This window comes from Lonchura striata, chromosome 4, assembly GCF_046129695.1.
Source record: "Lonchura striata isolate bLonStr1 chromosome 4, bLonStr1.mat, whole genome shotgun sequence".
NCBI classification, from domain to species: domain Eukaryota; kingdom Metazoa; phylum Chordata; class Aves; order Passeriformes; family Estrildidae; genus Lonchura; species Lonchura striata.
Genome location: NC_134606.1, coordinates 42,758,979 through 42,783,793, shown reverse-complemented (window position 1 = coordinate 42,783,793; position 24,815 = coordinate 42,758,979). Strand labels below are relative to the sequence as shown.

Genomic DNA, 24,815 nt, shown 5'->3' with positions numbered 1-24,815 from the left:
GCTGCGGCTGCGGGGCGGTGGGCGCGGGCAGAGCGAATCGCGGCGTGCCCGGCGCGCTCCCGGCGCGCGTTCTGCCGTCCGCCTGCGGGCGCGGCAGCGGGATGGGCTCGTGGTGGGGTTGGTATTTGTGGTGGGGAACGCCTGCCAGCGAGGGAGGAATTAACGTGAAAGTCAACAACCTTCATCGAGACTGCTCTTGGCTTCGTAATTTTGCTCTGTTCGCTGGAGTGGCGGTGTGAAACTTGGCGCCCGAGGGGCGTCGCTACAAGCACATGGTTCCAGAAACACCACTTCCATTCCACGTCGTGACTACGCGTTGTGTTCTGCTGCTGCTGGCGGTGTCAGGGCTCGTGGAGAAGACAGGAGGTGGAAATTAGATGAGGTTAAATCCGTCTGCTTTCTTGAATGTTCACAGCAGCTCCAGGTTCTAATCCTGCAATATACTGACATTGCAGGAGACAGCAGTGCTGACCTAGGGTATTGCTGGCTAGAAGAGGAGAGAGAGGACCTAAAAAATAGTAATGGTGCTCTTTATTAAATATAATACTGGATTGCTTCTGTTCCTTTCTCTGTATTACATGCATAAGCTAGCTTTTACATTTGTTTTTTAAAAGTAAACCAGTCTGGCCATTTTGCTCTTGCATGTTTAAAGTGTTGTGTGCTGCCTGATTGTGTTCTTTTTTAAGAAGGAAACAGCTATTAAAAAGTAAAAATTGTGTTGACTCCTCTCTGTTTGAAACTTGGAAACATAGCCTTGTCTTTCTCAAAGCACCTTGTTATTAGACTACCCAGTTTCACTGATTTATAGGCAACAATATGCATTATTTTTGGTGTGTTTTTTTTTTAAATGAGACCTTTTTCTGCCAACATCTTATTTGGCCCTTTCTGTCCTTCTTTCCCTTTTTTGTAGCTGCACACAGTGTGAATCAGGGAGTGGGTGGGGCAAGGGGAAATTTCACATTGTGGCTGCTGCTTTTGGGTTGTTGAGAATTGCACTTAATGCTATTAATCAAATTCTAATTCTCTGTGAATTATTTTATGTCCTAATTTTATAAGAGGCATCAAAATAGCATCTCTGAAAGTGACCAGAGGAGAGACTGTTTCTCAGTTTTATGTTGTTGATAGCAGTTTGTATATTTTGTATTGTTGTATATTTTGTGTTGTTGATTGTTGGAACCCCTGGCCTGGTTCAGGGGTCCCGTGTGGTGGTAAAGTCTTTCCTCCAACCCGTGCTTCCAAGGAAAGACTCCGTAGCCTCTTGCTGTTAGGGCAGTTTATTGCTAGTTATCTATAAGATTGTCTTCATGGGCTGCGACTGTTTGGTCAGCAGCCCAGACAGAGGCACACACACACCCTGACATCCTCTCTGTCTGGTGTCTTCTTCTTCTCTCCCCCCACCCAGGGCTGCTGCTATCTTTTATATGATATATTACGTATTACATTTTTACAGTTTCTCCCCAATACCTACTCCCTATGTTACAAGGTGCTTTTCTACTCTAAACCAATCTGCGAGTGCCAGCATCACCAAGAACATGGAGGTAAGGAAGAAGAAGGAGGAAGAACAGGATCGTCCCACTTTTCTCCATCTTAGAACTTCTGACCCCCATGTACAAAGTAAAAACTCCCCTGTACAATACTAAAAAATTTCCCCCTCTACTTTGTAAGTACTTCTACTGTACTATCTAACCCTTTGTGACTGCTTGTTCCACCTCCAAAGTTGGTAATTCATTCCATGGCTCAAACTCAAAATCACAGCTGTTTCCAGCTGCCTGCCGGGGTCTAAAATGCTTGTGACCAGCCTGGAACCTCCAAAAATGTCTGAGGGACATTTTGAGTTCCAACAGTTGATAGCAGTTTGTAGCCACTTCTGCCTTTTTCTTGTAGCTCAACCCAAGTTGTTTAATGCTTGGTCACACAACCAGAGGGAAAAGAAATAAAAGCAGCACTGTTTTAAAAATGTGACCTTGAAATGATGAAGTTGGTTTGGACCTTTGAAGAAAGGCATACCTCAAAATATTCTTTATCTCCTTAAAAACACCCGAATGGCCTACAACTCACACTACTGTCTGTATATCACAATATAGAAAGCCATTCTTAAAAAAAAACACCAAGCCAAACAGAAGGTACTCTTTATCTTCATAAGAGTTTTTAAACATTTGTGTGAATTTGGTATCAATACATATTTTGGGATTGGTATGTATCAAGGAGCATTGAGGCTGGAGTGGGTTTGGGTTATATGAATGGCTTAAGGGTAGGTCCTTCCATTTAACAGATGAGCTTAGTGTAGAGATTATTTGCAAAGAAGGAGTTTATCTGAAAGTCTGGACTTAGTGGTAAGGTATTTTAAAGGATGGCAAATACAACTTACAGGTGAATAGATTTGAATTCTGAGCAGATACTAATTATTCTGGTAGCCAAATGTTTTGATTAGTTTTTTTATTTTTTCTCCTGTTCTAGTCCAAGAAGAAAGGTCTGAGTTTTGAAGAGAAGAGGGCCCGCATGATGGAGATTTTTTTTGAAACAGTAAGTAACTTGTAATTGTCCTGCATTTACATTGATGGGAAAACAGGTCCTAAAAAGAGCTTAACTGGGGATGTAGCAGAACTCTGTGTCCTGGCAGGCATTTCACTGACGCCCTGTGACATCAGGGTAAAAATTACAGGGGCAAAACTTCATTAATTTAACTTCTGATCAGGTGGCTTATCCCAGGTGGAGCCAAGAAATGAAGATGCACAGGTGGTGTTAAATTCATGTGCTACCTATGCACATCTTCTCATTTTGAGTATGTTACCATAAAGGGGGACACCAGGAAATTAGGAAGTATCTCACTGCATTTTATGGGAGGAGGAAAAAATCTTGGCTTCACAAAAACTGAGAGCAGAGTTGGAAAGGGTCCCTGGGGAAAAGAAACCTGGAGATCCAAAAGCTGAGCTACAATTGTATTGGTGGCACGTTATACACCATGTTTTTACCTTTTGGAAAAAATACTGTTGACACTTAAGCACTGAAGCAATATGGTGCATCTGTGCTGACAGTCTAACCTGGGATTTAAGGGCTTTATAATCTAACTGGAGATGAAATATGATGACTTGAGATTACCAAAGGAAAGAGCAGGTTTTATTGCAGTAGTAATGCTTTTCTTATTAATTCTCAGAATGTTCCAGTTCTATTGAGGGACACGCAGGCTATTTCCCAAGCAAAACTAAAATGTACAATATATTTCCTACTTGATTTTGTTGGCATTGATTTAGTGTAAAAAACACTCAGTCTTAGATGATGCTGTCATTTGGAACTGAAATGTCTTTCATATTTTGCACAGAAAGATGTTTTCCAGTTGAAGGATCTAGAGAAGATTGCTCCAAAAGAAAAAGGGATTAGTAAGTGTTTATATAAGTTATTTCTCTTGAGCAAGTAATCATTTTTGGGACAGGTCCTACAGTGTAAATTTTCCTGGCTACAATCTTAGGTTTGTTTTTTTAGTAACAGAAAATGTAGCTAGAATGGGAGACTGGTCAGTGGCAGGGCTGTAGTGTTAAAAGTGACATGGGATGGGGGCTTGCTTAGGCTCTGAGCTACCTGACTTGCAGTGACTTTCAGCATATGAAATCATTGTTTGCACTCGGGTATTAAATATCTACCTGTAATATCACAAATGGTTAAAATGCTAGTCCAAATATACATGAGCAGTGTGCTCTTGGGCTTTTTCACCTCCAAAAATGGCTGGACAGCTACAAATAGAAGGGGTTTGTCTTTTCTATAAAAGCCTTCCTGATGAGATCCGTTTAGGATTAGGTTCAAGAGGATTTATCTATGCTCTTGGATTGTTTTGTATGTTACTATAGTGTTTTCCTTCTATGCTCATTGACAAAAGGGAGGCAAAGCATAATGTTTGTGTAGTTACCACTGTCCTTTTCCAGCATGTCTTGGTGGCACTGCAAGAGTAAATGAACTTGCTGAGAGAACTACAGATGTGAATATCACAAAGCAGAGTTTTTCTGTTTGTCAGCAGCTAACAGAGGCATTTGTGGGCTTCTGAAGAGATGTGGTGCTGTCTTGGTTGGTTTGTCAATGCATATGTTCAGTTGTAATTTGCAGTAAAATTGAGTTTAGGGTTTATAAAGCCATTAACACCTTTGAATAGTCCAAATTCATCCTGTCTCTGCATATGAAGGCATTTAGCCACACAAACCAAGCCCTAGTTACTCTGAAAAGAAAAATTACTAACCTGTTCCCCTCCTGGCATCCAGCCTATAGCTTCCAAAATATGTGGGCCCACTGTAGTCTTGAAATTGAACATCAGGTACCAAAACCCATAATTAAGCTCAAAAGTCTTTATATCTGCAACACCTGAGGATAACATAACTACTTAACTTTGTTGAACAGGTACCATTTTTTTTAAATGGTGAATTATACCACAGGTCTGAAAGGAAATGATCAGTTGTGTTCAGAAATGTTGATGCTTGTGAGTGTAAATGATGTTTTATATTGGAAGTGAATATAATTAAAATCAGAATCTGTCCTTCCTGAGTCTGTAGACAGATGGCTTTAGTGCCTCTTCTGCTATGAAATACTTTGTTAAGCATTACAATGTGAAACACAATTACACTCCCAATCAGGAAATTTAAATTAATCCAAGTTAGAATTAAGATTGCAAGACAACTTCTCAGGCACCTCTCATGGGTTTGTTATGGTATTGTAGTGTACCATGCATGTATTTTGTGCAAAACTCCTGAGCAGTGTTTTGCAAACATCTGGTAGCAGATGTGCAGAATAGCAGCATCTAGGAGGAAACTGCTGGTTTGAGAGAGATTAATCCCTTCAAGTGAAGCTTGATGGGCATGTTGTGCTTGTGAAAACTTCCAGCTAACTGGCACTGGAGGAAAATACAGATGATTGTAGAGAGTAGTTTGTGGTATTCATAATTCTCCATAGTCCAGCTGCTATGCAGCTCTGATTTTACATTTTTGCTTTTATTAGCCTCAATGTCAGTGAAAGAGATTCTGCAAAGCCTCGTTGATGATGGCATGGTGGACACTGATAGAATTGGAACTTCCAATTACTTCTGGGCTTTTCCAAGTAAAGCTCTTCATGCCAGGAAGCGTAAATTGGAGGAGTTAGAGTCTCAGGTAAATCTGTTTTATGAAAAATACTTGTCTGAATAAAATACCCATCTGAATGGGTTTGCGATTTCTTATACCCCCTTGTCATTCTTGTTTATATCTCTCATGTGTACAAGTGTACATATCCACACACGCAGATTTTACTGTAGGAATTATCTGTCACTCATGGTAGGACATTGTCATGCTTACTGTTACCTCAGGAAAACTTTGGAGGTTCTCATTGGAGCTTGAGAAAACTTTTTGTTTACTTGCTGCTGGAAGCATGCTAGTCATGCAAAGCATCGTGTAAGGACTCAAAGATAGCATGTTTTTGTGTCTTTTATATAATGTAGGCTGTCATGAGGTAATAATTTAAAAGTGATGACATCTGGAATGCATAACCTGAGTAGATGAGGCAATGGTTTCTACTTAGGCCATTGTGTTTTTATCTGCTTTTATTGGTGGCTTAATTTGTGAGCACTTCTGTAATCCTATGCTGCACTTTTAGCAGGAGAAAAGAGTAAATTGGTCATGAATCACAGAATCAAGGAATAGTTGGGATTGGAAGGGACCTCTGGAGATCTAGTCCAATTCCCTGCTAAAGAAGGTTGATCTAGGAGCAGGTTGCACATGATAATGTCCAAGTGGATCTGAATTATCTCCAGAGAAGGAGGGTCAATGACCTCCCTGGGCAGCCTTTTCCAGTACTCTGTCACCCTCAAAGGAAAGAAGTTTTTTTTCTTATATATATAGATTGTTGCCCCTTGTCTTTTTCCTGGCCCTCACTGTAAAGAGTCTGGCTCCATCCTCTGGGCACCTGCCCTTAAGGTATTTATATTGATAAGGTCCCCTGTCTTTTGTGAAGTCATCTCTTCAGGCTGCACTGGTCCAGCTCCCACAGCCTTTCCTCATAAGAGAGATACTCCAGTCCCCTTCTTATCTCCATAGCTCCCTGCTGGACCCTCTCCAGTAGCTGCTTGTCTTTCTTGAACTGGGGAGCCCAGAACGGGCCCAGAACTCAGGAGCCCAGACCGCTCCTGAGGAGGCCTCACCAGGGCAGAGGACAGGGGCAGGAGAGTGTCTTCTTCAGAAGAGCAGGGCATCTTTTGTTGCAACATTGCTGTGCCATCGATCTGGTTCTTTCCTACTTTTTGGGAGCTGTCATTCTTTCTGCTTCTAACAGGAATTGAAAAGCATCTATTCATCAGTTTATTTGCAATATGATAACAAGATGAACAAATGAGCTTTTTGAGACCATGTGGTGTGATTGTACCACAGCACTGCCAGCTCTTCCCATGATTATTCAGCATTATGTTCTTTCCTCAAAGAATCATTTGAATTAATGCAGATTTACTGGTAGCATCTGAACATTTTTACAGCCATTATTTTTTTCTTCAGGCATAGCTCTGAATGAATCTCAGGCATTGTTGTCTTATGTACAGTGCTGCCAACTTCAGCTGTTTCTTTATATGTCTTCAGTTATATCAAAATAATCAAAAGAAGATTGCTTTTTCCCCCCTGCTTTGAATTGAAAAGGGAGTTTGACTTAGCTGATTATGGTTTTACTATTTTCAGGCATGGACTTAACCTGGCACAACTGGACTTAATTTTTATAGACTGGTAGTAACAATGCACTGGCTCTTATTCCAGTGGAGTTTCATTTGTCTGAAACAGATTCGTTTAACTCTGCACTGGGTTGGAACTGAACTTCCTAGTAAAATTACTCAACTTATTTGTATATTCACACAAGTTTTAGACAAGGCTACTTACTCTGCCAGCACATAAATTGCTGACTGAGAAACTGAACAAATACATTCCAGAACTCCTGCTTTGTTCACCAAGCTCTCTGGTGTCAGTGTTTCATCGAATGCAAGTGATTTGCTCTCAGATACGTTTTGGTGTCGCTCATGTTCCATATTATAACCAAGCAGCTGAAAGAAGGAGTTGATATTTGTTGTCCTTGCCCTTGGGCCTAGTACCATTGTGAATTTTTAATGTAATTGGTCAAGCAGGTCTCTGGCATAGCCTGATGAATATCTTCCTTGGAATGTCCAGAATCTACCCAATGTGCTCCATGGTAAGTATACAGGAATTGCCTACAAAAATATGCTGAACTGCTTTAAATGTACTTTCATTTACACAAACATACCTATTTTTGTGAAAGTGTAATAGTCATGTAGTTATTGATTTATTATGTTATTTCTATGTAGAAATATACTATTCTGATATGAGCAATTCTGCAATATAAAACTGTTCCAGAAATAGTTTTATTACCAGAATCTTATTTGCAAACCAAGCCCTGCCCCTGACATATGGGCTTATTGGTATGAGGTCTCTTTAGATGATGGTATGAGGCTTCAAAAGTACTTTTCTTCATTACCTTGCTTTTCTGATGAGACTGGAAATGTTTCAGCATTTCAGGGAAAAGCATTTTCACTAGCTGAAAATAACTTCTCTGTTGACACAGTGGAAAGGTGGCATTTTCAATGAAAAGCTCCCTGAATGTTTTTACAAGATGATAACAGGTTCTGTCTGTGAGTTCAAATTAGTTCTTCTGGTGTTTGTACTCTTCTTGATGTGCACACATACAGATTTTCTTAAAAGGGCTTCTAAATCTAGTTACTGACTATCACAAAACTTCTTGTCAGAACATACATAGCAGAGGAAAAGAGTCATCTATTGTACCATTTCTGTTGCATGCTGCTTGTCTTTGATCATTCCCATATAGAGCTTGTGGCATGCTGAGAGATGTGTTTTCTCTCTGTGTCTTGTCCAGATTGATTGTTAACTACATGAGTTGGTCTCTTTGTTTAGCAGTTAAAAGCCAGAATCAGGCTGCCTTACTTAAAGCATGTTTAAAAATCCAGCAGTTCAGTTCATGCTGTAATTAAAGCTTTTTACCAGGAGGCATTATCTTTGTTTCCTGAGGGCATGGGTAAATAGTCAAGGGAAAGGAATGATCCCAAATGCAGAATTGTCATTAGAAAATAATGTGGAGGAACAGAACAGGCTTCTTCATGATGCAAATTCCCTTACTAATTCACAGCACTGAGGCTTATGTTAGACAGTTTGGGCCTGCTACAAGGACCTTTTGCCTGCATGCGTTGGTACTTCTGGATGTTACAGCCAGGTTGCTCATAGCATTCTGCATTTTACAGAAATTGTGACTGTGGGATCTGTTTAAGGAGCGGTTCTGGATGCAATTTTTTTCTTTCAGATTTTTTGTTGATTATTAAGCCGCACCCTATCTTGGAGATGCAGAAGCAAAGAAGTCTGGCTTGTTATTCATAATGAAGATCAAGCCAGTTTTGTCTGGATGTTTTAAGCTATACTTCACAGGGGTTCTGTATACTCCAGACTTTTTCCAGGAAGGATTTGGTATATGATCAGTGTGTAGAGATACCACAATTAAAAACAACGCTAAAGTTTCTTTTGACAGTTTCCCTGCTTGACCCATCTTTTGGCTTGCTTTTGTGGAGGCAGGTGTTTGGAGAGGGGCAATAATCCCTGATTTACATATGAGGCAGATCTTGTGCTGATCTAATTAGGATCTTGGTGGTGCCCTTTAACCCCAAGTTACTGCATGGGCCTCTTCCTGTTTTTCTGAAAAGCAAGGATAGCAAATGTCTTTAGTCTGTGTAGCATCTGCTAGAGCTATTTCCTCCAATAGCTCCCACAGTGAGAATTGCTAAGTATGTCCCTTTGGATTTTGTATTGATGTATTTTGCAGTGGCGTGGTTGGTCCTCAAGGTTTATGCCTTCTGTCAGGTGCTTGTTCTTCACCTCTTGGTGAAGAACTTGCTTATGCATCTGTGAAGAGGACCACTGAAAAAGTGAAATATGTTGGAAGCTGCACTTTGGTGAGATGGGTTTATACACAAATTTGGTTTTTTGCATGTGGTAGTTGCATTTGGTTAGATTGGGTACAAGTATGAGGCAGTGAAGCAAGTGCGAGGGTGTGGACTGAGAAATAATGTTTTAACAATGTTTATAAATGGAGAAAATTTTAATGCAACCTCACCTGTCAAGAGAACTTTTTTACTGGGGGGTTAGTCTTCCTTCCCTAAGAAAAGATGAAATGATGTGATCTTCTTCTAATATTTTCCTGGCTGTTGGATTCAGAAACCTGGAGTTACCTATAATCAGTTATAGTTTGACAAAATAAGATGTTTATTTTTGGTATAACAGTTGTGAGTGAGGAAAAGAGAGATCTTTTTGATGTAGCCTTAGTATAAACAGATTCGGCTTAGATTTTCTTTCATTTTTTCATCTGTGTCTTGGGCAAAACACTTGTATCTGTGCTGAGAGGGACCTGAAATACTAAGCACTTGAAAGATGTTGTGGTTGTTAGTGTAACTATTGACAGTACTATGAGCACTGCAGTCCAATACCTTGGGAAAACAACCAGTTAGTTTCCTTTCCTCAGTGTGGTGTTGTTCATTTCACTGTTCAGTTTAAAACCATTCATTTCACTGTGTTGTTGTTTGTCTCATTTCTCATGGTGTTGCTTTCTTGTGAGTCAGTCCTTTGTGTTCTGAGGCTTTTGCAAGAGAAAGTCTAATAAAACTATTAGAGCTGCTCTTCCAACTGGGAACAAAATGGTGTCACCTTGTACTGCAACAAAGATGGAACAGAAATCCTTTTTACAGCAGGATACAGGATGGACATTTTGTGCTGTTCCCTGTGCTTGCTTCAACATACTCATGACCAAGAGACTTGAGAGTTTCTGGCAATTTCTTTCTCCCACTAAGCATTGCATTGGGCCAGTGTTAGTTAAGATAGGAAAATCAGTTGATGTTTTGTTCCTTAAATCTCTGCCCTAGGGATTGCTAAAAGGAGGGATTTTTACTTCCTGTGACTCATATATTGAACCAAGGGGATCATTTGAACTGGGTACATCTTTCTGGCTCACATTTGCTAGCTAGTTTAAAAAATAAAAAAGAAAAAACCCCCAACAACTGTGTGTTGTTTCCCCTGCCCCCAGCCAGGAATGAACTTGTTGAAGTTGAGTTACTTCATATGTATTAAATTGTTTGTACTAATGAGCATTGAAATACAAAAAGTGAAAGAAGTTATTTTAGCAAAAAAGCAATGAAGGGAATGCTGTATTAGGAAATGTTAATGTTAAGAAAGTGCATTGTTTGAAAATAGTTAATGGAAAAAAATATTTGTATTGTGAGTAATCAGGCTTGAAGCCTCCTGAAGGTATCTGACAACATAAGTAAAAGGTGAGAGCCTTCTTTGTTTAGAATGCACACAAAATGTTTTGAGTTTTAACCATCAGAAAGTTCTTTGAAGATTCAGCTTGGTTTATTTCTATCCTTTTGGATATATTTTTCCTCCTTAACTACTGTGACTGGAAAGTTGCTGAATAAATCTGCTTGAGACCACCGACTGAAGCTTAGGAAACTTCTGCTGTCCCATTGTTTCAGTGTGAGCAGCCTTCTCCTTCATCCCATTGACTCACTCAATTGTCAGGGTATTTCCACGTGGTTTGGAGGTTGATCCTGGACTGCACTTAAGTACAAGTGCTCAGCAGTGGCTAGCTAAAAATAACCAATCCTTAACTGAGGTACCAATCCCTGGAGATGACAGATGTGCAGTGAGGAGTAGCAGGCCTGATGGTGCTTGAAGTCAGGTGATGTTGCTGTAGATACTGGGCAAGTTTTGTGCTTTGGATGGAGCTTTGCATCAGCAGAGAGAGCCTGTGGGACCTAGTTCTGTGGAGCAAGCTTTTGGCATTGCTTTGTAGAAATGTCCTCAGCAAATGGTACAGCATCAGCTCTTAGCAGAGCTCCTCACACACCTCAGGTCTGTCTTGCAGTTTTCAGCCTCTGATAGTTCTGAATGCAGGGTCTCACTGTTTTGGGGTTTTTTGCCTCTCAGCAGTGATGAGCTGTTCCTATGGAATACCTTTGGAATCCATGGCTTAATGATTTTGATAGAACAGTTTATTTTTATGGTGTGATATTTTCACATTATCCATTGAAAAGCTGAATTCAGTGTGTTTTTAAAAATTCTTTGTCTATTATTGAAAAAAAGGACTTGCAGGCCTAAAATGGCTTAAGGTTTATCATGATCTTAAGCTTTGCTGCAATACATTTAGAAAGCTTAGCACTATCTTTTTCATATATATTTTATTATTTTTAGTGAGTAGATAGCATGGTTAAAGAATTGTCATCTAAACCAGAGAATGACATTTACAGAACCAGAAGTCAGAACATTTGCAACTAATGCGTGTGACTTGTGTTAGGAATTACTTATTTAGACATTTTTTCTCATTAATTAATTTAGACGTATGTGTGCTTGCAATTTAATATTATTAGGTTGCATAAAATGTAATGAATTTTTCCTTTACAGGAAAAGTAAAATTCTGATGGCTGAAGAGGTCTTTTATGCCATTATAAGGCCTTGAGCAACATGGTCTAGTGGAACATGTCCCTGCCCATCACAGAGGTAGTTGGGACTGGATGATCTTTAAGATCCCTTCCAACCCTTACCATTCTGTTATTCTGTAAAGCATAGGCAGGGACCCAGTGTGCTGACTAAGCTATTAGAGCAGTCTTCCCATATGCATGCTGGGCCTCCTTTTTTCCCCTTTTATTTGAGGACATGTAATTTAGTTTTCTACTTATTTATTTAGGTAGTTGCTCTTCCTTGGATTACCCTTACCATTTTGAAAGTCTGCAGCCCCAGTGAACTGGATGATTCCATTCTGTGCTGGGTCACATTTTTTATTTCTCTTGCACAGTAATTACTCTCCCAACAGACAATTAGTGACTCTTCCCATGTTCAGCCTTCTGGCTTTCACTGACCTGTACATTTTATTTGAACTGAAGGACTAGACTCATAAAGAAATGGCTTACTGCAGAGCTGGTATGGTATGACTAACTCACTTCAAACCATCCAGGGAGGCTGAGAATTTGCATCATTTAAACATTGTGGATATGTTGATTACATCTATGCCCATTTGTTCATTGATCCTGTAAGGCTTATTCCCTCTATTAGTCCCCTGGAAAATGCCAATACAACTTTATTAGGATAGTCCACAATCTTTGTTACTTCTGCATCTTGCACTTGAAAAATGGTGATATCTTAAAATGACTCTGCATTTACTATGTCCTAAAATGTCCGTCAGAGAAGATTCTTCTAATGCTGTAGCTTATTAGAGCCTTCTGGAATTATGTTTTATGGCATTCTACAAAGCCCTGGAGAGTATGCTTAGTTACTGCTGTCATGGCAGATTTCTAAAAATACAGTGCTCTGGAGGCTTCTGTTGGAATTAAGCAACTTCATAATTTGGTGTTCCTTAGTTGAATTTCATGCTTTTCCTTTTACTGTTAATATGTAACTAACATGATGGCAACTGGGAAGTGTAGGTTTTCCTTTCCTTCCTTCTTGATGAGCATAAGGTAAAGTGGCATGATTTAAGAGCAGTTTTTGAAAAAACTATAACTGTAATAACTCTAAAGATTTTAATGTAGGTTTGAAGGTGGATTCCTACTATACTAAAAATGATACATTGATATTTATTCTGATATAACACAGGAAAACCACTAGGCTTTTCAAACAGGGTTGTGTGTGACACTGAATTTTTTAGGTAATATCATCACACAGTTTACCTTTTTGAAGAGGTTTGCACTCTGGCTGCTGGCTCGATTCCTGGCATTGCAGTGAAATTGTTAATCTGAAAGGAAAAGAAACTGGTAGTAGAAACAGGGCTCTTCACTGCATAAGCCCAGTCAGGTCTGGCAGAGACACAGCCCTGCATATCTCCCTGTGCTCCATGATCAGCAAGGCAGGTGGGAATGACAGTTCAGCAGATCATGAGAAAACCAGCATCCCAAGAAACTTCAAAGGCTTAAATGTTCTGTGCTGACTGGAAGTTTGCCTGTATTGTAAGGCCAGAAAGTCCAGCCTGATGATAAGCAGACAGTACTACTTTCAAAGCTGGATTTGATGGTGACAGTGAATTGTAGTCCTATTTAATGTAAACTTTGACTTTCACCCTAAAATCTTTTAATTCAATTAATATAGCGTATTTTATTTTAGAAAATTAGCATGCATACACAAATGAGCTACCAGCAAGTAATTATAGAAGTCTCACTTCGTATAATTTTCCTCTTCTGAAAGGAATAAAATTAAGGAAAAAACTAAAAAAAACCAAACAAAAAGCCCAACAAAACCAAAAGAAACAAACCATCAAAGTATAAAACCAAAATGTGATAAATTATTTTGATGCAGTGAGGCTTTAGAGGAAAAGGTCTTTCTTGTCGCAGCCAAGCATCTCATTACATGGTAGTTGTATCAAGAATTGGAGATGACTGGGTGATCTGTCTAAGCATTACTTAAAAATCACAAAATTGGCATAAAGAGTGAGTATGTAAAACTGCTGTCAAAACTCTGAAGTTTGATAGATGTATTTTACTGAGGTTTATTATTTTACTGATAATATCTTAGTGTAGAATTTGGGCATTTCTAGAAGTCTGTGGAAAAAAAACTGATTTGGTTTTTAAAGTCTTTAAGCAGAATGTGAGCTCAGGGAATATTGCATGAATATTGTGTTTTAACTTGTGCCTGTCTCTACTTAGTCCCTGAAGACATTGTCAGTGTATGGTCCAGCTGCTTCGGATAGCAATCTTTAAAAACACTTTAGGGAAAAATTAAAACTTCTCTTCATTCTCTCCCCTTCTTTCCAAGAGAAAATGTATTTCTATGTTCTTCCTGCCTTGAACAGACCTATTAACTACCACCTTGGACTTTGTAGGTTTATTAAATACCCTAATATTCCGTAACAAGCATATCCTTCATGTCCAGGTATGAAAATTTTCTGTAGTTCTGTCAGTCATGTGAATGTCTTTTGAAGTTCTTTCAGCTTTCCTTGTTGGATTGCTTGCATTTGTGAAACAGCGTTGAATGAGGTGTTTCAGCTGTTTTTTTGTTGGTTTGGGGTTTTTTTAGGTTGATTGGGACATACTTGATATTTGTATCTGAGTAGACAGCCATCTGTCCCTCAAGTCGTGCCAATTACGCCAGCTCTGAAAACAGCTACAGAAATTCAGTTCTTTCATTGAGCCTGCACAACTGTTTCTTTCACCTTTTGTCTTTTAAGGAGGCTGGCCTTGAGCAGTTATTTTTTGTTGCGTAACCACTACTTATCAAATGGTGTTGCAAATGAATGGAGCAAAAACAAAAGCTCTTGGCAAGACATTTTCTCTAAATTAACTTAATTATTATGGCAAATCTAAAAAGATGGAAAATAATTGAATTAAAATACTTCTAATGTAGAGGGATTTGCTGTATTGTAATATTATTAAAATAATTGCAGGTAACATAATCATGTTTGTTACCCATGTGGATGGGTGAAGGTTCCTGTGGAGGAGGAATTTCTCATTTGTTTCTTCTGAATACCCCACATTTTATTTTATTTGCAAAAAAATTAAAAAGTACTCATATTCAACGTGCCCTGAGAACAGAGCTGTGCCTAATTTACTGTGTGATATTTCATCTTGCTCTCATCTGTTACCATGTTAAGTAAATCAGGGTTATAGAACTAAATTTAATATTTTAATACTAAATGAATTGTGTTTGTGGGAGGGGCAATTAATTCAGTATTTCCCACATAGATGCTTTAGCAGAACATAGAAATACTGCTTATAATTGCAGAGATCTAACATAAGGATTACTAGTTTTTGAGAGTCTTTGCAGTGCTTTGTCAAACAGTTGTATGGCAAGTCAGATATTTTTTGAGTTTAGTCCTCTGAAAGAAACCTTCCCATGCTTAGCATGAGTGTCAGATACTTTTTTTTAATCACTGACATATTTACAGTACTAAACTAAAAATTCACATTTGTTATCTCTTTGGTACCTCTTAAAAAAGACAGAACTTGCACATTGGCAGGATTAGTAGTATGATGTTTTGGAGCAAGTGCTATTTACTTAAAATACAGTGTGTCATCCTTTAATTTTGAATAGCAAATATGATGTGTTATGGGGGAAAGGGAATATATTCAGCTTTGTCTTAATGAGCATGATGAGAGAGTCAAGAGCTTTTGGGTCAGGATAAAAGGGTGGAGTAGAAAGATATGTGGTGCAGGTTGCCTGATCAAGAGGAGAGGGGGGATGAGGCCTTCTACAGGCAATTAGCAGCAAGTCTCAAAGTCACAGACCTTGACTCTTGTGGGGGAGTTTTAAGTACCATGACATCTGCTGGAGAAGCTGTATAGCAATACACAAGCAGTCCAGTTCCTGGAAAGCATTGACAATAACTTCTGCCACAGGTTGTAGAGGATCCCACAAGGAATGATGTGCTGACTGACCTCATAGCAACCAACAAAGAAGTCTTGTGGGAATGTGAAGGCTGGGGGCAGCCTTGGCTGTAGTGACCACAAGATTGTAGAGTTCTGTATTGGATGAAGGGGTAGCAGAACAGCAAGCAAGAGGATGACAATGGACTTTAGGTGAGCTAGCTTGTTGCTTTAGGGATAGTCTTGGAAGAATCCCATGGGAACCAGGCTCTGCAGGGAAGAAGGGTCTAGGAGAGTTGGTTATCATCAAGGCTCCCTTCCTCCAGGCTCAAGAATGATGCATCCTAACAAGAAAGAAGTTGGGCCAAGGCCACAAGAAACTACCATAGATTAATAAAGAGCTGCTGTCATTACTCAAGTAAAAGCAGAAGTTCACAGGAGACAGAAGCAAGGCCAGGCCATTTGGAGTGAGTATTGAGAAGTGCTCAGGAGAAGTAGAAATGAGACTTGAAAGGCCAAGTCCCATCCAAAATTACATCTGGCCACCTTCTGAAACTCGACAGGGACAAAAGCAGGGTGCTACACTCAGGGAGGAAAAAAACCGTGCGCCAACACAGGCTAGGGGTTGACCTGCTGGAAAGCAACTCAGCATGGAAGGACTCGGAGAACTTGGTGGACAGCAAGCTGTCCCTGAGCCAGCAGTGTGCTCTGGTGGCCAAGAAGGCCCGTGTTATCCTGGGGGTGCATTAGGAACGCCATGTTGAGGGAAGTGATCCCGTCCCTCTACTCAGTCCTGGTAAGGCCACATTTGAAGTTCTGTATCCAGTTCTGAGTTCCACAGTACAAAAGAAACGTGGAGCTCCTGGAGGGGTCCAGTGAAGAGCTGCTAAGTTGGTGAGGGTCTGGAGAATCTCTCTTATGAGGAAAGGCTGCAGGGCCAGGCTGGTTCAGCCTCAAGAAGAGGTGACTGATTTGTATAAATATCTAAAGGGTAGCTATCAAGAGGATGTATTGAGGCTCTTTTTGGTGGTGCAAAGCAACAGGACAAGAGGCAGTGGGCAGAAACTGATGCACAGGAAGTTCTACCTGAAAAGAGGAAGAAGGTCACTGTACAGGTGGCCAAGCACCAGCACAGGTTACCTAGAGGGGTTGTGGAGTCAAGAACAATCTGGACACAATCCTGTGCAGTGTGCTCTAGGACAGCCCTGCTTGAGCACAGACATTGGACCAGATGATCCACTGTGGTCCTTTCCAACCTGACCAATTCTGTGATCCTTTCTCTCCAGAAAATTGAGTTTTTTCTCTATCCTCTACCAAGTTTTTGAATTGACTCTTTCAAAGATGGCATTAAAAATCTTTTTATGGTAAAATTTATGTCAGACATAAAGAGAAGAGTGTTCTTGAATTTAACATTTTTTCCAATATTGCAGTATTATAAAAAAAAAACCAAAAAAACAGTTCTTATGAATACAGAGATATGATGGCCCTAACTCTTCTGTTCTCTTTTTCTACAGTCTCTTTTCCTTCAATTTTTAGGTATTCTCTTGCTGAAAAAAAATCTCATTTATTCTTCAGTTTATGAGTAAAAAATTCTTTCTCTATCTTGCTTTGATCTCTACCCTTGTTCTTACCTGTATTTCCTGAACTATTGCAGGAAATAGTTGCTCCTTCTAAGTCCCACCAAAGACAAATCCCTACTTGCCGAAGTGACTTAAGTGATGCAGGGTAAGACCTTGCATGCTGCTTTTTCTTCCTTTCAAAAATGCTAAAGGATTTTTAAAAAAAAGTATCTTAATTGTGTTTATGTAATGAGTGTATGTTTGCTGTTTATGCCTCACTAAGAGTTTGTCACATCCCCGACTGAGGTTCCAGTGGACCTGATGGCTGCTCCAACTGTAGTTCAGTTCACTGGGTGGGTTATTTGGAGAAATGACATTTCAGGAGTGATACGGGACATCCCGAGATCAGAGCAGAAGCCAGAGTGCTGCAGGTCACAGGAGGGCTCTCCACGCTGTTGTGACCAAGATTAGCTGGCTGCAAAGTTTGCTTGCATGTATTTGGAAGCTCTGGGAAGCATGGATTTGTGACTGTGTGTGTAAAAAGAGTAGTTGTATGCTTGTTTAGTGTAGTACTTAAGAAAGCAGTTCTGCACTTCAGTGTGCTGCCCTTCAGGATTTTTTTCTTCCTCTTTGAGTTTTAGTCAACAGTAATTATTAAGTGATTTCTTTTAGTAATGTTCTGTGCCTTTCTTTTAACCCAAAGATCTGTTTTCAGTATTTTCAGATTGTTTTTTGGCTATTGATCTTTGCATTTTTCCTCTCTATATATTATTAGTCTGTTTTCAGTGTCAATATTTTCTATCTTTCTTTAAAATATAGGGGAATGCTTTGAAGTACTTTCTCTCCATGCCTTCTGTCAATTCTACTTAAGTTTTTCAGTAGTGAGTTAGTTTTCACATAGAAAAGAAATATACCTATCTACTGCTTAATGTTACCCCAAACTTCTTTAACTGCTTATGTCTAAGCTGATAGCAATCTAGCCTTGCCTTTTGCCTGAAACAAAGCACAGTGAGCTTCAAACCCAAAGCAAATAAAGAAATAATTTCCAACTTTGCAAGTTAGAAATAATTTAAAAATTGATGTCTTTAATTCTTCTGTAGTGCCACAGCATGTGATGCTCACAAGAGCAGTAGTTTTTAATACCATTTTTGGTTGTTTGGCCAAAAGAAAACCAAATGGATGGTATTTCTCTTTCAGACCATAATGATAGTGAGTTAACAGCTGTGAGCACTCTTGGTGGTTAGCATGTGAGACCTTCACTTGATTCTTGGCCAGTGAACATACCCAGGGGCTGGGTTTGCATGGCTTATACTAGGTTTGTAGATATTTTAATATGCTGATGAGACAAGCTACATGTTTGGTGGGATACTTGTGGTTAGAGTGGTTAAAAACAGGGAATCAGAAGGCATAGGACCAACAAAAACTTTTGCTGGAGAAAAAAAAATTGGTTTTTATTATAAAAGAGAAGTCCGGCAGGCAGGTTTTGAGAAGGAATGGAACTGCAACCTGCTGCTGTTGTTTGTTGGTATTAAACAATCCTCTTCCAAATATACATCAGTGGCTTTCTGAAGTGGAGCCCTGGTATTAATGTGTTCATAGTAGATTATAAATTATGTGGGAATGTCTAGTCTGTGTTCTTTGATACAAACCAGACCCCAAGTTCCGTGATGGAACTGGTGGTTATCACCAGCACATGGCACTTTGCACACCCAAACTGCTGCAACATGTATAGCTAAACATTGTGATGCCTTTGCAGAGTAGGAATAATCATCACTTTTGGGGGACTTTGGATTGAATTAATGTCTAAGGCTAGCCATTTAATTGATCACACTGGTCTGTAAACTAAAGAAATTGTTCCCCAACTCTCCTCTTTTATAGATGCTAGTTACTTTCTTCATTAAACTGTCTTCTTGCAGGCTCCCACTGTGTTTTGAAAACATGAAAATGCTCTCTCTTGTGGAGAGCATTTTTAACTTCTTAATTTTGAATTATTTAGTCTCCTCTCCTTTTTCTTTCTCCTAGATGATGTTTATGCTGCTTTCTTGCATCTTGCTTAATCATGTGCTGATTCAGTGCAGTCAGATTGGAGACACAAAACTTTGTATTGGAGTAGAATCTCTGTATTTCTTCGTCACACCTGGTCACTTACTCTTATGGCAGAAGGTTGTTCCTGTGTCAGCCCAGACATCTCTCTCAAGAAACATAGAGGGAACACAGTATCTTTATCTCTGGACCAGTCTCTCTGCTTTTGGGAATGGTTGATGTTCCTTGAGATATTGTTTACCGGTTCCCCTGAAAAATGTCCCCAAGGTTTCTCCAGGGATTGAAATATTCCATTTGCTACTGTGCTTCTTTGCAGTCAGGCTTTTCTACAGCTGGTGAATGGGAAAATAAGTCACTGTATTTCTCCAGATGTGGTTGTCTGCTATCATACATACACAATGTTTACATATTCTGCTTTTTTTTTTCTTTTTAATTCCCTATAAACTGTCATTTGCCATTTGCAATTGCCTTTCAGTTAAGTATTGTATCATATGTATCCCCTTCCTCTGACTCCTTTATACTTGCTGTCTTTCCTTCTTTCATTATAGTTATTTTCAGCTGTGCTTCCCCCTCTGTATCCAAGCCTTTCCACTTCTCCCTTAGTCATAGATTCTTTGTACAAACCCTGGCCATCTGTTCCTCACCCTTTGAATCCTTGTCCTGTGTTAGGGCTTTTTCTACATCTTGCCTCCTTCTGCTATTCCTTTCTGTATCTTCAGCTTTTATTTGTTGTTATAGAGGATAACCACCATGACTTCAAAATAATGCACAAAGAGCTGAGATGTCAATTTATTTCAGAATTTTTTAATGTGAAATAATAATTAAAGAATAATTTTAAAATCTGAAGATACTCAAGCAATTAAAATCTGCGAGTTAAGAAAGCAATATCTTAAGTGAGATTATGTAAAAATCATCTTTGCTTTTAGGGAAAGGAATGCATTCTAACCACATGGCATGGCAACCTTGTAGGACAGAATCTAAGAAATTCCTTTATCTCTCATAGTTTATCATTAGTGTCTCTTGAATTAGTAAATGATGTGGACTATAGAGGATCAAGAAAATTATAGGATGCTTTATTGGGTGCTTTCATGCTGGAAATCAGCTTCTATGATTTGCACTGCCTTGAGAGCTCCTTCTGTACATCCATTTTAGAGAAAGCAGAAACATTTCTTAAGAACTTAATGAATATGAAAAACAGAGAAAGTGACACTTTTATGACCGCTCTTGCAGAGAGCATTGGCTTCTTTACACTTGCAGTATAAGGGTCTAGGTAAGCTCCTTGGCTTCTCTATCTCCTCTGTGGGTTTTGTTCCAGAAAAGTCCTGTGTTCAGAGATGCCAAATTATGTGTTTTGTCTTCCTTGGACTTGGTGAACTGCAAACTGCATCTAAGTACTTAGCCTTTTCTGAACTGTATACCTTTGTTTAGTATGGCATCATGTGGGGACTAACACACCTCTTTTAAGAATTTTGTGGAAAGCCTGGAAGGAGCACTCTTTGACTATCTACCAAAATTAAGATGTACTTAAAGCCACATAGTGAAACCTATGCCGCCTCTGTGGTTTCTTGAACTGAGAGCACCAAGTAAACAGCTGGACATATTTTTCCTTAAATTATATCTTACCATTAGTATAATTACTATATAAATTGAAGAAAACTAAAGCATTATTTTAGAAAGGAGACTTTCTTGTCTGTATGCATGCTCACACATGCATGAACACAGTGTAATCATTTTTAAAAATTGAGTTGTGAAAGGAACCACTAAACCCAGTGAGCTGCAGCTGAACTGTATCCTAATCTTTATGGACCACCAGTATGGAGTTTCTTTTTACTGTTATGACTGATCTCCAAGACTTGGCAGTAAACTCTGCCTGATATTTATCATACGTTTACATTTAATATTCTGAAAATACGGACCAAACATTAGTTTAAATTGAAATTGAGACATGATTATACCTCCAAAGGAGTTGTGTTATATAAATGTATTTATGTCAGCTGCATTATTTTAATGATATGGTTAAATTATCGAGGCTGGAGATTGCAAGAAATATCTGGGAATGCTTTTGCACTCAGTGGGATCTCAGTGAAAAAGGGAATGTAGAAGTGGAGGACTTGGAGGACTCGGAGGACTCGTGGGTGATCTTGGGGTAGAGCAGAGTAAAAGCTGAGTTCTGACAGCTGTTCTTTTCACAATTAATGTGATATACTGGTATACTGATTGGTGCTTTAGTTTTAAAACTAAAATGGTGCTCAAAAAACATGCTATTGTTTCTTTTTTTTTTTTTCTTTTGTGTTGGTTTCAATGCAGTAACTGGTTTTCCAACTATATTTTATTAGATTTATTTTTTCATTCTCATTCATCTAATTTAATATTTCAAAGTGTTTTTCTGATGCTGAGGGTTGAGTCTCACTCCTGCTCAGCTTAAGAGTTTCCAAAGTATCTCTGGAAAACTGTCAGCTGAACTGGAAAGGCCTGGTTCAAGATGGGTGGCAGGTTAACAGAGAGAGATGTCACTTGGCAAATTATTTCTCCTGATGTAACAGAAAAATGGAAGGATTGTTCACACCAGCCCTGTGATATTCCTCTGCCTCAGGCCTGAAGGAAGGGTTCTCTGTGAGGTCTAGCAGTGCAAGGGCCGCACAGTAAACTGGGGCCACAGCTTTGCATGCCTTTGAACAGAGGCTTCTGGTCATTAGCATGTAAAAGGGATTGGGGCCATGCCAGTGGCATGCCAGACTTTGGGAACACCGGTATCGCTGAGCAGGTGGACCTACTGCAGCTTTTGTCACTGCTTCCATTGAATAGGGACAGCTGGAAAAAGACCAAAGGAAATCATCAGATCCAAAGCCTCCATGTTATGGGGTCCTTTGCATAGAGATGCCAGATTATGGTATGAAATAGGATTTTAGTCCCATGCTGAATATGCACTATATAACAAGATTATGTGCCACGGGAATGAAAATTTTTTAGACTTGAAGTTGTTTCCTGTAATTCTTCTCTGTAGTTCAGAGCCTCAGATTTATATTTGGGCACTTTTGTATTTATTTTTCTTTATTTTTATTACCTAAGTTGTACATGTATTTTAAAATTTTGATTTTTAAAAAAAATACATGTATTTTAGAAATACATATCCAGTTGTTTATTTAAATACATTAATACGTATGCACATTTTATAGCTGTGTTTAATATGTTACTGAAAAAGTTTGATTTTGTTCTTTGTTTTCTTTATCAGTTTGCTGAAAGCAGTCAGAAAAAAGAGGCTTTACAAAAAAGCATTGAGAAATCAAAAATTGGACGTGAAGATACTGTAAGTTGCTTTGTAGGATTACAAGGAAATAATGCTACAAGTATTTGGTTCTTGTAAATATAATGTAGTATTTCCAGGTATTTTCAGATGTAAAAATATCTTTTAACTTCAACTACCCAGAGGCGTGTACCAGAGTTACCAATAGTTGCTGAACTGCCAAATCTGGTAACTACAAACTTAGATGTTGGTTTAGGTTTTTTTTCAACTTATTTGTAATATAGATTCCTAAGTAACTAAGCCCAGTGCTCTTTGCATGCTGAAACTGTTAATACTGTAGAAAATATATCTAGGCTTCATGTTTGTCATAACCAACATACTAGTTAGAAGTACTTTGTATGGTATTCTATGTTGCTGACTTGCATTGAGATGCTGAGTCTAAAGTGATTTAGGCCTCTAATAAACATGCACAGCCAGAAGCTTTCAGGAGGAATTGAATTTTGTAGGAAAGTGCCAGATCTTCAAATCCAAAGTGTTTTGTTTAAACACTAGGTTTTCCATATGTATGTTTCATTTGTCTAGTAAGGAAAAGAGTGAACCTTACCATCAAACTCTGTTAAAGTTACAGTTTCACAACTTCAATTAAAACCTGCTTTTTGGCAAAGTCTTTAATGGGGATTCTTTATTCATTCATTTGTAACAGACTGTAATCAGGAATCACAGGCAGGTTTCTCACATAGTTGTGCTTGGCTTCTCCAACATGTGGCCTGCCCTACAGAAATCTATTGGTCTGGAAATCCTGTTCTGGCTGATGTTTCCAACATTTTCCTTCCTGATTATAAATCAGGAAGAAGTCCTAAAAAATCTAGATTGCAATGTAGGTCTCCAAGCATCTCACCTCCATACCTCAGTGTCTGGAAACTTGATTTCCATTCTGCATTTTCAGGACATGCTGAATCCAAGCTGTTGGCAAAAGCACTGGGAATATGGAAGCTTGAGGTGAGGGGAGAAACCCAATAACCATAAACAAAACCCCAAATCCACAAACATCTCACATTGCTGGGTTACCATGGAGATTGCCATTGGTAAAATCTCAATGGTTTACCAACTCATGCAGTCTGGCTCTTCTAGGCTACCCTAGCTTGAGTTATTTGAATATTAGCCAGTTCCAGTGTTTGTAACTAAAGACTGAATTAGAAGTATGTGCTGAGCTGGCTGTGGGAGATCTCATGTTGAGTCAGTGTCTGCAGATTCTTATTGATTGTTAGAATCTTTGAGGTCAACGTTGTGTACAAAGACTACCATGTCATAAATGTCTGAATTTACTTTTGAGACCATTGCTCTTAAATTGTGTGGAAAAAGAAAGAATACAAATAAATTCAGAGGGTGTTCATACCCAGCATTTCAATTTGTAGAAGAGTGGGTGGTAGGTTTTCTGTAATGCCATCTTTAATTGCAAGACTAGCACTCTTAAATACTGCTTAACCTTTAAGCCAAATAATTAAGAGATCTCTTTGGAGTTTGTTAAACCATGGTTCAAAGGTTGTGGAAAATTGTTCTTTTGTTGATCCATTTTGGCCATAATTTTTTTCCTTCCAGTTGGTATTCAGTATTATTTAGTGTCACTGAGAATTCTATGTAATAAAATAAAATGCTCAAGTGATTCATAGATGGAAAGTAGTAGTGAAAGCAGCTTTTAAATTTGTATGTTTTTATTAAAAAAAAAAAAAAAAAACTTTGTGTGACAATTACTATTTTTAATGTTTGGGTTTTTTTTTTTTTATCTCCCAACATCTTTTGAATCCTCAGGTGGATCGTGCAGCTCTGCTGAAAGAACTTGCTGCCCTTCGGCAGAAAAAAGACCAGCTAAAGACAGAAATAGACAAATACAGGGAATGTGATCCAGATGTGGTTGAAGAGATGCGTAAGTTGTGTATTGTTTAAAGTGATCTTTTGCCTGAAAAGGTCTGCACTTCTTTAGCTTAAAAGCTGGTATTCAGAGGTTAGTCAAAGAATAGCTGCTTTTCTTTTTAAAGCTGAGCAGTACAAAACAGGTACACTGACTATTTTTTTCATGTTCTGTTCTATTATATATGAGGAGGTTTATTGATCCTTACTCTGCCACCACCTGAGCAGTTAAGAAACAATCCTATAATAAAAATACTCTGATTCTTTAGAATTAACATCAGGATCATCCTTTCCAGAACCATATGAGTTCTGTAACTTGTGCTGTACTTGCGAATGTGTGTAGGAAAAAGAGTCTCTAGCTCCTGCTTACCTTCAGTTCCATGCTGTTAAGAGGGGTATCTTTCTACTTTGTCTTGCCTATTTAAAACATAAGCATCTCACTTAATTGTCACTTATACAAAAGTAGGTTATCACACTCTTGACTGACTGTACTGTCTCTGACATGCTAGATTTTGGTTGGAGTTTCTAACTCTAATGGAATACAGAGAATAATGAGTGACTTTAATACAGAATTTGGCACTGAAATGCACTTAATATTCTGATCCTTAGCATGAAAAATGAAAAGCATGCATGAAATTTTATTGAATTTTCTCTACTGCAGCTTTCATGTTTTATTTATTAGGCTCTTACATTGCTACCCGAGCACCACTGCATA

The 24,815-nt window shown here is 38.8% G+C and overlaps 1 protein-coding gene across 1 annotated transcript in view; it reads left to right on the top strand.

The window, feature by feature from the left end:
• MND1 (meiotic nuclear divisions 1) overlaps positions 1–24,815 on the top strand; it is a 41,250-nt gene that overhangs the window by 356 nt on the left and 16,079 nt on the right. The window contains exons 2-6 of the mRNA XM_021530216.2: positions 2,458–2,523; positions 3,320–3,377; positions 4,978–5,126; positions 22,181–22,255; positions 24,002–24,116. Coding sequence (XP_021385891.2) covers positions 2,458–2,523; positions 3,320–3,377; positions 4,978–5,126; positions 22,181–22,255; positions 24,002–24,116 — 463 coding nt within the window. The remainder of the gene's footprint in view (positions 1–2,457; positions 2,524–3,319; positions 3,378–4,977; positions 5,127–22,180; positions 22,256–24,001; positions 24,117–24,815) is intronic.